This window comes from Tachypleus tridentatus, chromosome 12 (genome assembly GCF_004210375.1).
Source record: "Tachypleus tridentatus isolate NWPU-2018 chromosome 12, ASM421037v1, whole genome shotgun sequence".
In the NCBI taxonomy this organism is placed as follows: Eukaryota; Metazoa; Arthropoda; class Merostomata; order Xiphosura; family Limulidae; genus Tachypleus; species Tachypleus tridentatus.
The window spans coordinates 2008946-2022500 of NC_134836.1; the positions used below are offsets into that span (position 1 = coordinate 2008946).

Genomic DNA, 13555 nt, shown 5'->3' on the forward strand with positions numbered 1-13555 from the left:
CAAATTTCTATTATATATGTCATTTGGTGAGGCTGACAATAATACTGAGGTTGATACATCTCTTTAAAAAAAATAGAATTATTAGATTAACACAATAATTTTCCCAAGAGACAATGTTTTGTAAAAAGGCAAAACATATAGCTTAAAACACAATCCAGTGTGGATATGCCAAAGGCATACTATAATAAACTGTAGAAATACTTTTATTTGTTAATATTTTGATAAAGATTATTCTTGTGTATTTTTGAAATTTCAGAAAATAAATATTGCATTTATCAACCACGCTTAATGTGGATCATCAAATATTTACCTGTATAAAATTTTCACATTATTTGAATGTAGTGTAATTAGTAGGATACAAAGTCTATCAGTATCTTGAAAGGTACAGAACAACTTGATGAAGAAGGGGCTGGGATGATCGTTGAGTATATTCATAATCTGTTTCTCTCTCATGATAGCTTTCTGTTTCTTTTCCCGAAGGATGTGAATTTTTTCACAGACTTTGACTACGAAATAAGCAAAGAAATTTTGTGAATGTAACAATTATATAATGCAATAAAAAAAAATGTGAAATGTAAAAATATTTGTAATACAGTTAAGTACGAAACAACTGGAAAATAACAACATTATATATTGGTTACTATAATACATAATATTTGTGAAGAATTTTTATAGCATGTAAACATTTGCGATCTGCTGATTACTCAACACGATGCTACAAAAACACAAAGTCTGGGGTCCAATGCCCAGAATAAAATTAGTTTACATTTTGAACTGCGACCAACTGCATAAATACTTGTATGCATCAAGGACAATATATATATATATTGTGCATTTTACAACAGTGACCTTTCCAGGTGGAAATATTGTAATATTATGGAAGAGTGAGTGAAAACTGCAGATACTGTTAGAGGCAAAACAAACACAACCACATATAATATATCTTACAGTTACAATACACAGTGCATAGTTTGTAATAGTAACAGATAACAGAAAATAATAAGATCAAAGCACTAAACATAATGCAAAGTTTAGTGGTTGGCTAAGAAATGTTGCCTTACTTAATGATGTTCACAATTAAGTAATAGTCCTTGTAGAAGACCAGTTTATTAAATGGAGTCTGAAACAGGTAGGGTAGGATAGTGAATTATGTCTAAAATGGCTCATCAGTTTTAGACAAACAGAAATGATTAAAACTATACAATTTCAGGAAGTCTTTGGGAGAAAAATTCAATGAGTAAACAGGAGGGAAAAAGTCTGTTTACCAGGTAAAAAAAGGGGTCATGAAAACAAAAATATAAATTTTTCACACATGTAAGCAAATCACTCCTTCAACTAATATAAATAAGCAGTTTGAATTGTATGCTACAATTATATTCAAGGCTTACTTATAGTATGAAATATATTTTATTTCATTCAGGCAAACAATGCCAACAGCTGACTGCTTGTGCATCTTTAACTAGGTTTTGTTTACATGGTAGGGTGAGTCTCTTAATAAACAAATAAGCAAATACTGTATGTATAACACATACTACATTCCACTGTTAAAAAATCTGATGTAGATTTTCCCGATTTCTTATGTTGTGTCATTTCAGTACAGAAACTTGCTATACGTGAGTGTGAAGATTGTTAGGCTAGTTCAAAATGTACTCATAACAAGTCTTTACTACAGACACCAGTTTTATGATACTTGGATAGTTTTTGTCAAAGAACTGATCAAAATGTTGCTGTAAAAATGCCAGTTTCAAATTCTGTGCATTGGAAACACAAAGATGTGACATTTATACTAAAATAATGTAAAGCAGCTGGTAATACATTACTGATTGAGGTTTCTCAGCATACAGATATCTCATATATTTTAATATAATGTTGAGTCTTTTTTCCTAACATAATGTTAAGCAGTTTCTTAACTTTGATGTTATGTTTGTAATTAAGTGCCATATTATTAGGCACTAAAACATTATTTTTCACAACAATAGTTTCTTTGTATTAGCATATTCATATGTGCATACTAACTTCAGACTTATTACAAATACACAGTAACAAGAAGGGAGAAGGTTAAATTTAACCTTCTAAAACAAACTTCACACACAATGAAAATTACTGTATAAAAGAAGAAAAAATACAGAATTAATAAATGTAATGATTTAAAGGTTGTTACATAATGGAAAAGAAGGCTTACAGTGTGATCACAATAATGCTGAATAATCTAATTTATATTTTAGTTAATCTAGTATTTAAAGATCAGATAAAGGCACAATGGTGAATATATTAGGTTGAGGAATAATTTGTGAGTGTTTTTAAATAATTTCATTCAAGCATTACATGCAAGACAATACAATACTTCAAAGCATGAACACATTACACCCAAAACATTTATTATGATACTTTATTTCATGTAATACCTAGGTATATAGTATGCATTGTTTTAAACGAAATTGCAATAAATTAAATGCGAAAAGCAGATGGTGTCGAAAATGCTCGATTTTGTCCACTTGATATTCCATTTAATGAGCTGAAAATGAAAGCAAAAATTAAAGACATATGAAAATCAAACACACCATCTATTAGAGCAAAAAATTATCTACCAAATGACATGAAATATTTTGCGAAAGCATTTCATTTATGAATATATTTTGTTAACTTGAAAAAACGCTCACGAATTATTCCTCAACCCAATAGATAAATACTGTTGATTATTTGAGCAAAAAATTATAGTGTGACACTCAGTGCATGCAACTATAATTAATCAACATGAAAACTTAGTCTCTTAAATGAAAAAAAGTGCCTTATTATACTATATTAATTCATGTTATAGTAGTCTAAATCACACACTATTAGTAATTATGAAATGTAAAACCACATACTAAAATACCTACTTGCATATTCTTTGCCTGAACGAATATCCTTTGCCAAATACACCTAAAATATAAAAATATTCCTCTGGTTATTTAACCTTCATCACTACTTAGCCAAGACCATATGGGTCTTACAAAAGAAAAATAAATGAGACAAAATTCATCTGATGAAATAAATTAGCTTGTTATGTTTAACAACATGATAAAACAACTTTAATAGCTACATTATTCTAAATATCAGCTGTTGCCGTATTATTGTAAATCCATTATGTTATGTTAAAGACATAAGTAAACTGTAATACAAAATTAGTCATTATTAACACCTTGTTTTGTAAAAAAATATAAAACATGACCTAAACAAACAACATTAAAATCCTCTACAACTCTGATTCATTGGTGTGTGCCACTGTTTCATGCATGTACCTTTCTCTTTTTTATGTTAAAAATTCATACTGAGTATAAAACCATTGAGACTTAGACATTACAGAATGCAACAACTCAAAGAACTGCAAAGCTATGTACACTATTCTAAACAGCAAAGCTATTTTGTTATAAAGGGTTAATTTATTATTTTCAAGAATACATTTCAATAAACAAACACTTCTGAAATGTGAAATGAGCCTACAAAACCCAGGACTAGTCACCAACGGTTTCTAAAACATCTAAATAGAATAAAATTTATTTGAAAATTATGTAAACTATAGATGAAGACAGAAAGAAGCTTGGTTTTATGTCAAATATATATGCATGGTGTTTCTTGGTTGTCTCTTATTCATTATGATGTGTGTATTTTCCAAACACAGTAGGAAGTAAAAGAAGTAAAATGAATAATGATAACAAATGGTAAAATCTGTGAAGTAATATGGCAGTAGGTTGTCAGAACCACATCTAGAAAACCTCATATGATAAAACAGCATATACACTAGTTTCTAATACTGTATGTACAACAAACACATTTCAACAATCATACTTTGCAGTATTTTATGTTATCTTAAACTGGGTTGGTTGGTTGATATAGTGTTTTATGGCACAAAGCAGCTAGACTATCTGTGCCAAACATCCAGTAAAAAGTCAAAAGTAAATTTAGTAAAATTTTTAAAAGGAAATTAAGGTAAAACAAATAATAAATAGCATAAAACCAATGTTTACATCTAGTCTGCAACGTCATGAGAAAAACTACAGTAATTCAAGTTGTAAACGACTTTCTGTAGCATAGCTGTAATCATCATAACTCGCCAGGAAAACTAAGAGGTGCATATAAAAACCACTGACAGTCACTTGAAGTTGGCCTTTCCAATCCTGGTTCTGAGTTACTTGACATTATGGCCATTTTCAAAAAGGAAAGTAATAAAAAGGTTTTAAAAGATGTGGAGCAAAATTATAATAACAACTCACCAGGATGACTGACGGGTAGTTCACACGGACAGTTCAAACGCAGTGTTAGTCACCTGAAGTTGGCTTTTCCCGTCCTGGTTCCTGGTTTCAAGTTATTTAATGTTACAGCCAGTCTCTAATTTCAAATCAAACTAGATGTACTGTGATTTTTAAAAGGGAGCCACATTAAAAGGTGTAATGTATAAATTAAATTTAAATGGTAGTAAAAAGATTAATGGCCTTTAAAAAACAAAAAATATTACCAAGGTGGACAGTGTCACCATCACCAATAACACTGTCTAACATTATGGACAAACCTTGGGACAGAACATATTTAAAATGGTGCCCTCATTGAGAGTTGTAACAATGACAAGAACATAAAATCTGGCTTATTGTGACCTGAGTATTACACAGAGTACGCACTGGTGCATCAGTTTCAGATAAAAGAAAACTATGAGTTAAAAACTGTGACCAATGCGTAGTCTAGTTAGAACAACTTCCTCTTTCCGATCCATACAGAAGCAAGACGGCCAAAGTACAATATAGGGTTTTATTTGAAAAAGTTTGTTTTTGTGTTGCTCACTCCAAGTAGACTGCCAGCTGGCATGGAGCCTGGAATACAGGGCCATAGTTCATGTGTGGGACAGGCACAGCGGTAATAGTGCCAGAACAGATAGACTTAGCTGCAGTGTCGACAAGCTCCTTCCTGCAAATACCAATGTGGCCCGGTATCCAGAAAAACTGGATAGAAGTATATGTTAAAGAGAAATGGGCTAGTCGGTTTTAAATATCGGCGAGAACCAACGTGAAGCAATTCCAGGGCCAGTAGAGAACTAAACGAGGCAGTATAAATAGTGCAGTTTCAGTACTGCTTATCTTATATGTAATCCAGGGCAAGAGAAATGACATACAGTTCAACAGTGAACACAGAAGCTGTAGAGGGGATTCTGTGCACAACCACCAAACTGCAAGAAAACATGGCAGAGCCTACACACTCACCTGATTTCAAACCATCTGTATAAACAGGAATGGAAGGATGATTCAAAAGATGTTCAGCAAATAGCAGACAGTATTTCCAATCAGGGGTGTCTGCTTTTCTCAGATGACTTAAAGATAGGTCACATTTGGGAACTGTAAGAAGCCATGGTGGGATGGGCTGACCAGTGGATACAGCAATGTTATCCAAGAACAGACCCAATTCGTCCAACTGTGCCTAGATACGGAGGCCAAAAGGAGCAATGGCAAATTGTTTGTTCTAAATAAAGCATGGCCCATCGAGGAAGGAAAACACAATCCCAGGTGGGATGCTTTAGTAAGGAACAAAGTTTTGAAGTATATAGTAAAGACAATTGCAAACGACAGAGGTGCAAAGACTTTTCATGAGATTATGTATAAGCTTTGAATTGGGGAAGTGCAGAAAACCCCAGTGCAGAGCTGAAGTCCTTGATGGTGAATGGGGTCCAGCATCTTTAAGGTCGAGATCGTGGCAGAGCCATACACCAGTGATCCATAGTCGAGTTTCAATCGAATAAGAGAACGATACATCTTTAGCATTGAATGTTGATCTGCTAACCAAGTGGTGGAAGAGAAGACACGAAGGATGTTCAGTGCTCTTGTACATTTGAACTGTAGCTGCTTGATGCATGGTATGAAGGTCAGCTTACAGTCAAAGAAAAGCCCCAAGAACTTAGTCTCAGGGACTACAGGCAGCATAACTTCACTGATATGGAGTTCGGGATCAAGGTGAATACCACGTTGGCAGCAAAAGTGCATGCAAAGTTTTAGAGAGAGAGAGAAGGTAAAGCCATTTGCTGTGGCCCACTTCAGTAAACAACTGAGGGCAGTCTGTAACTGCCGCTCAATATACCTCATGTTCAATGACTGATACAAGATGCGAAAGCTGTCAACATAGCAATATAGAGCCTGTTTGCAACTGTGAGAGGGTGTTATTCAGTGAAGGAATTAATTTTTATACTAAAAAGTGTGACACTCAGAACACAGCCCTAAGGGACTCCAAGTTCCTGTAGAAAAGAATGGGAAAGTGCGAAACCCGCACAAACTCGGAATCTCCTGTCCATTAAAAATTTTTTAATAAAAATGGGCAAATGACCACGTAACCCATATACATGGAGGTCTCGCAAAGTACCATACCTCCATGTTGTATAATAAACCTTCTCAATTTCAAATAATATTGATACAAGATGTTATCGTTTGAGAAAGGATTCTCTGATTGACGTTTCAAGTCGAATCACATGGTCCATGGTGGAGCCCTGTTCTTGAAACCCACACTGAGTGAGAGAGAGGAGGTTGTTAAATTTGAGGAACCAAACAAGATGAGCATTAACCACCCTCTCTAAGGCCTTACAGAGACAGCTCATCAATGCAAGTAGATGGTAGTTTAAAGGAATCTTAGGATCCTTCCAAGGCTTAGATAAAGGTAGGACAATAGCCTGGTGCCAGGCATCAGGAAAAAAACATTCTCCTGCCAGATCTGGTTAAAAATAATGAGAAGAATATCAAAAGAAGCAGGAGATAGATGCTATGGCATCTCATAGTGTATATCATCAGGTCCAACAGATGGACAGCCAGACCGATGAAGGGCCAGTTTGAGTTCCACCAGTGTAAAGGGACGATTATAGTCATAGAAACAATCAGCTTGAAAGGAAAGAGGTGATTGCTCTGCCTGAGTCTTGATGGCTAAGAAGGTGGTAGAAGAAGCAGAAGTGCTAGATACCCAGCAAAAGCTTTCACCTAGAGTATCGGCAATGATATGGGTATCAGCTACATCCTGGCCATCAGAGAGCAAGAACGAAAGGGGGACAGAATTACATTGCCCACTGATCTTTTGAATCTTGTCCCATATGACTTTGGAACTGGTGGTAGAAGATATGCTAGTTGTAAACTTAATCCAAGATTCCTTCTGGCTCTGATGTTTTATCCACCAAGCAAGAATCTCGAACTCCGGGATGTTCTTCAGATCCCTCTCAACAATAACTCCTTGTCATGAATTCAAAGTAGCATGAGGTGTAACCTCTATAGGCATATCTCCAATTACCTTTGAATGCAAGAGGAGTTCACTGTGTTGAGATGTGGATGTTTCCACCAATATGTCACCAGATCAAAGCTTTTTTACTGACTTTGGAGAACCTGCAAGTCCCTCTAGTCCCTTCTGGATGAAAAATGGAGACATATGCCCTAAAGGTTTGTCTAAAAGTGAATGCAATATAAGAAAATGAGGTACAACAGGTGATACAAATGGTGAGAATTGCTGCTCAGAATCTTCAAGATTTGGTTGTTTACCTATAGACTGATTTTCACTACTTTATTAATATTTTTATTTGGAGTATCCATAATAGAGGGAAATTTCAGTGCCCATTGACCCCACCCACCATAGAGCCCTACGAGAGGATGCACTACAATGTCAAACAAGGACACTGCAGCAATTCCAAGGTTTCATGAGCACTATTCCCAAACACCAGCATCAGATATAATGTCCACAACACTTGTGGAGAACATCCAACACTGGTACTTGGTTGACCCTAGCCCAAGTGGACCAGACGATTGACCCAAGGGGGGCCACCTCAAGGCTGCTCATCTACAGGAATTCAAGGCCAAAGTGGTGTGTTTGGGTTGGACCCATCAACCACCAGGATCCTCTCCTCCCCTTCAAGGGTTGCCATGCACAGCAAACGTGGGTGGATGTTTAGATCCCAGAGGAGGTAAACTGAAAGAACTGAATTTTCCCTGGGAGATTCCTTCACCACTAACAGGAATCCACACCAAAGGGCTTAAACTGGGATCAAGAAATGTGAATTTTTCAATACAATGTAATGTTCCATCAAGGTTAATTCAGTAAGAAGCAAAGTAAACTGATAAACAATATTTATATTTTGACTTTCCTATTACATTTTTGTACCCTTGTTTCATGATAAAAATTTTTACATGTACATGTTTAATAAATAAAAATTTAAAAAGGTGCTTTATCTTAGTACAACATGAAGAATCAATCTAATTAACACAATATTTACTATATTATATAGACTTGTCAGGACATGGAAATTTTATGTCAATTTTTAAATTTTACATACAAGGTAATCTTGAAATTCAACTTATCATACAAGCACTTGAGACTTAATACCTGTAAGTGGGAAGTAGATACAATGATTTATTACAGGTGAAAATGAGAAAGATAAGACAGGATGATGAAGTCAAAATAAGAAATAAAATAATTTATTTAAATAAGATGAACTGAATGAAATAACTGTGGTTACTGCATTGCAAAATAAGAAAAACTAAACTATATGAATCAAAGTCAAATAAAACAAACTTAACTTGAAAATTATATAAAAGGAAAATGAAGTATACACAATAAGCAGGTAGAAAGAGTATAACAGAAAAACTGTATTTTGTGAGGAAGCCTTGGCACTCTTAAACAACTGACTTCTCGTCTGCCAGAAAGAATCTGGTGTAAAAGCATTAAAATCTTTCCAGTAATTTTTTTGTGTTAGGAAATGTTTAAAATAATTACTCCATCTAAGCAAGCTGTGATATTTGTTTATTCTCCAAAATATTGCAGTGTTGTTCAAATCTCATGCAATCTTGAACATGCTTTACTAAATAATTTTCTATCCAACAAAAAAAGATGTATTCAATTGATTGGCATCTCCTTAAGTCTATAGTAGAAATTATTCATATTTTAAAATACATGATAAACTTTATTTAAAAAAAAACAAGTTGTTTGAAAATGTCATGACAATTTATTTATTTTTATCAACAAAAATGCACTACAGTGATATTATGGTAATTAGAAGGGAGAAATGCAAATAATGTTATTTATCATATCTTCAGGTTTTACAGGTTTCATACTCTGTGTCAATATGAAAAATATTCATGTACAACAGTTTGAGATAAAAAGTAACTTATCCTAAATCATTTTTCCTGAGAACAAGGTTTTTTCTTGCTTTATATATGTATTTTGCCATTACTTTTACAAAATGGATTTTATTTATTAGTTTCAAAACTTTTAACTTAAAAATACTTTAGAATTGATATTCTGTCATTTTACTAACATTTAATTTGTATAATTCACATTGAGAAATAATAAAAATGTTTTGAATATCTTCAAGATGAAATTAACAGCACAGCTTTTGATTTGTATAAAAACATTTCTGCCAATCTGAAAGAATAACTTTAGTTTTGCTAGAAAACTATCACTCCTATAGAACATAATATATACATTTCTTGATTTTTATACATTTACTTTTTTCACAGGTCTTAGTTGTCACCTTTTATATTATATTAAGCAGTTTGATTACTTACTTATAAAATAAAATACAGCTTTGGAAACAGTTATAAAGCCTAAATATGAGTAAGATGTTAACCCATTTAAGTCACAATAAAGTAAATAAAATGGCCTGATCAGTAATTTATAATTTAGTGGAAAATGTTCTAGTCAAAATACTTAAAGTATTTATCGAAGTTCTTATAACTAGGAACAAACAACAAACCAGATATGGAAATATTTTATTGTTTATTTATAAATTTTTCATAAAGTTTTTGTGATAAATTCTTTCTGATGAAAAGATGCCAGATTATGCTAGATTTAGTAAATGCTATATGCAAGAAGAAAATATTCTGATGACTCAAATTCTTATTTATTGACCATCATTTCATGTTAATTATAATCAAACTTACAATAATACATTTACCAACTAGCTACTTAATCACTTATATATCATACGTGATATGTTTTAAATAAAAGCATTACCATTATTAATGACAGTAAAATATTTCATTTGATTATCATTTTATTTGATCTTAATGTGATTCATGGGAAGGAAGTCACCACCTATTTTAAAAATAAGCAAAAAAACTTTGTGTTCTTCTTGATATTAGCAATTTGCAATGTTATGATTATCTTTGAAAAATTTATGTGAAACATTTTGGTCAAAGCATGTTGCTTTTTTCACAAAATGTGTGAATGGAGATTGCCAGCAGAAACATAAATGATATTATCATGTCTAGAGGGTGTTAACATTTTAATATTCCAAATATTAGTCATGTGCTAAATGTTTTGGCAGATGGCATGATTTGTATTTCACCATAACCTTACAATTGTCAAAATATGTCATGCTACCACTCAATTTTGAACAAATTCCTTATAGTAATATAATTATTAATATTACTAATAACTTCTACAATTAACAAAAACACATTACTATTGTTACTGATAAGAAAATACATTAAATGATGGTTATAAATAATTTATTTTTATATGTTTAAATAAAGAAAAAAAAACATTTTTTTTTTAGTTTTCTAAGCATAGCAACTAACGTCAGAAATGATAGTTTAATCTTTATTGATTTGAGTTTTCTTTTTGTATTTTTTTAACACACAAGATTATCAGAAATTCATATGTAATATAGGAAAATGTAAACTTCTGAAACATACTTACTTCCTGTCACACTTTAGCTATATTCACACAATGTCAAGATGGAGGAAGGCCAGTGAGGGCAAGATTCACACAAAAAGTGTCTGTGCAGAAAAACATGTGCTCTTCACCCAGAGGAAGTGAAATCTCAAAGTGTGTGGTAAAGGCCAACCAGTTATAGAGTCAACACTGTACATTATAACAAGATCTGTCCAGGCCCCATCCATACAGATGTGGTTCCACATCTTGTTGTTGGAATTATAAGGCTGTGGATGCAAAGCTAAATCCAAGATGTAGTGGCTATGGCATGGAAACAGCAATACAACATAACTCTATAATAGGAATACCATATGAAAGAAACCAAAACTGAAAGTTACAGAAAGATGCATGTTAAGCTGAGAATTATAAAGAACAGTAAAATAACAGCAATGTGGAAAAAGTGGTCACTTCAACCTGAAGAACACAAAATACAACAAATCAAACTCAGAATTATGCCCCTAGGTACTCAGCTATAAATTTACATATTGTTGCATGTGAGCTAATGGAATTATGAAAAGAAAGCTAGCAACACCCATCTAGACAAGTCTTCCTCCCAATTCAGATCTCACTTAACCTGAATAAACAGAGATTATGCAACACAGAATTATGAAACAAAATCCTAACTCATCAACACGGAAGGCAAGGGACCCCTTATGGAATTACAAGGAATATGTGGAACAAAGAAAGTTCCAGCAATGATTCATAAATGTGATACTACACGTACAGAATTTTGAAGAGTTGAGGACTATGTTCCATGATCATAGGAAGCAACGGAATGATGAAATAAAAAGGCCATGCTTACACAACCAAACAGCAAACTGCCATCTCTGAATTTGAATTACTGGGAAAAACTATCCAGCATTAAGGGTGAAGGATATCCTACTTTGCATTCTTCCTCTTGAGTGGAATAAAAATGTCACTCAGGAGGAATACACTTCTGTCTACCACGACAGCAACTGGAAACTGAAAATGGTTAGGACTCTCTAGCATCACTAAAAGAAAGGAGCAAGACTCACATGGGAGAGGCTTGAAGAACAATGCTAGGGAGATGTAATAGGTGAGCCACACTCCCTATGTTGAAAAGTAAAACAAGATTAATTTGTTTAATCCAGGGGTTAGCATGTCAAGCAAAGTCACTTTATTTTTTACTCATGATAATCCAATGAATGGCAGCCCAGTTTTGTATACAATATTTGATATAGAACAATTGTTCACCACCTGTAAATTGTCAAAGCGGTTTTATGGAACACCCCATCTCAACAGAACTCATTGCTACAAGGAAGTTAGTTATTAAACTAATTGGAATTAGCACAGATTTGTGAAATCATACCTGACCAGACAACACTCACCATTGAATGGGATCCAAATGAGAATAATGAAAAGAAGGTTCCTATAGAGCAGAAAAGAAATGAAGTTACTCATTTCTGTCACAACTGAGCGAGGTATGTGGAATAGCTCCAGGGATCTGAAACCCATCCATGGAGCAGACTACTAAGTCATGTAAGAAGTGCAATATAAAGATGTTAGGTGTAATACATACCAGTCTGTGTAACTTCCTCCTGTGGACAATGCAACTAAGCTATCAGAACCATCAGGATATGTCAAACTTGATGAGATGAGATCCAAAAAGTCTCTGCTCCTCCAATGATGAACCAGAGTAAGTTATCTTAACCAAATGATGAATCCAACTTGTCAAAGTGACAGGGACCTGTGACGAGAACCCTAAAATGCTTCAATGCACCCACATAACATCAGAAAGCCCAAACAGGACATCTGAGACATATGGGATACACACAGTTGTGTAGATGGAAAATGGAGAGTACATGAATAGGAAAGAAAGCCTTATCTCTTTCCCTCACTACTTTGGCTTTATTCAGAAACAGCCTTGTCTGGATACCACAGAATATAGTTGGAACAGTACAATGTTCAGTGAAAAAGAAGTTCAAACACATCTGAATATCAATGCCTGCTATCCAATAACAGAAGAAAACATGTTTTCAGTGAAAGATGATATAGTAAGCATGACTCCTAAGGTTCAAAAGATGGACATGATAATGCATAAAGAACCAACGTGATGTGTTTGCATGTGTTCACCAAGGGGAATTGCACCCCTAATTTTAGCTTTGTAAATCCATAAACTTACAACTGTTACAGTGGGGGACGCTACTGTGATATCTCAATTCATAACCTGGAAAGGAACACGAACAGATAACCCAGAATTATTTCAAACATATTGGCACACTTGGGGACTCAAAAATTTTTTTTCCTCTTAGGAGGTAAAAGAAGTCCTGTATTAACATATTAAATATAAGCCATTTATTCACAGCATTTTGTTAATGAAACAACAAATTTCTTTTAAAAGCAGTTTTAAAATTCAAAATAAACAAAATGAGCCTTCCCAAAAGTGACTGGTGATGCCAGATAGTAATACAATGGCTAGATTTGATAAATTACAGACTAAAATTGGCTATATTATAATTACATCCTATGGAAATAAATATTAATGTATATTTCAAATGTAGTTCTTTCCTACATTCTATTTAATGGTGAATAACAACCTTCTCATCATGTAACTGACAACTTTGGTTCCAAAACTCAATCTTCAAGTTCTCCTCTATGGTTTCTGAAGGAGCCACAGACAGATTCTTCTATAATTACTTTCACTTAACTTGTAAAATACAAGGAACACACATATCAACCTCTGGGATAACTTCAGTGAAAACATAAAAATGGACTGTAATGTATTCTAATGTCTTGCTTCCACACTTCATATGTTGCTGGCTGCAATGTGTTTGCTTTAGGTCACATGCATGATAGCTCCAACTATAAACTGAACTTTATATTTTATATAAAT

General features: G+C 33.6%; 1 protein-coding gene across 3 annotated transcripts in view; it reads right to left on the reverse strand.

The window, feature by feature from the left end:
• The window catches only part of LOC143234879 (3-phosphoinositide-dependent protein kinase 1-like), a 62749-nt gene that overhangs the window by 25294 nt on the left and 23900 nt on the right, over positions 1–13555 (reverse strand). For all 3 annotated transcript variants that reach the window (XM_076472569.1, XM_076472571.1, XM_076472570.1), the window contains exons 3-4: positions 2880–2922; positions 360–506 (exon numbers count right to left, since the gene is read on the reverse strand). In XM_076472569.1, the coding sequence (XP_076328684.1) occupies positions 360–506; positions 2880–2922 (190 nt within the window). The remainder of the gene's footprint in view (positions 1–359; positions 507–2879; positions 2923–13555) is intronic.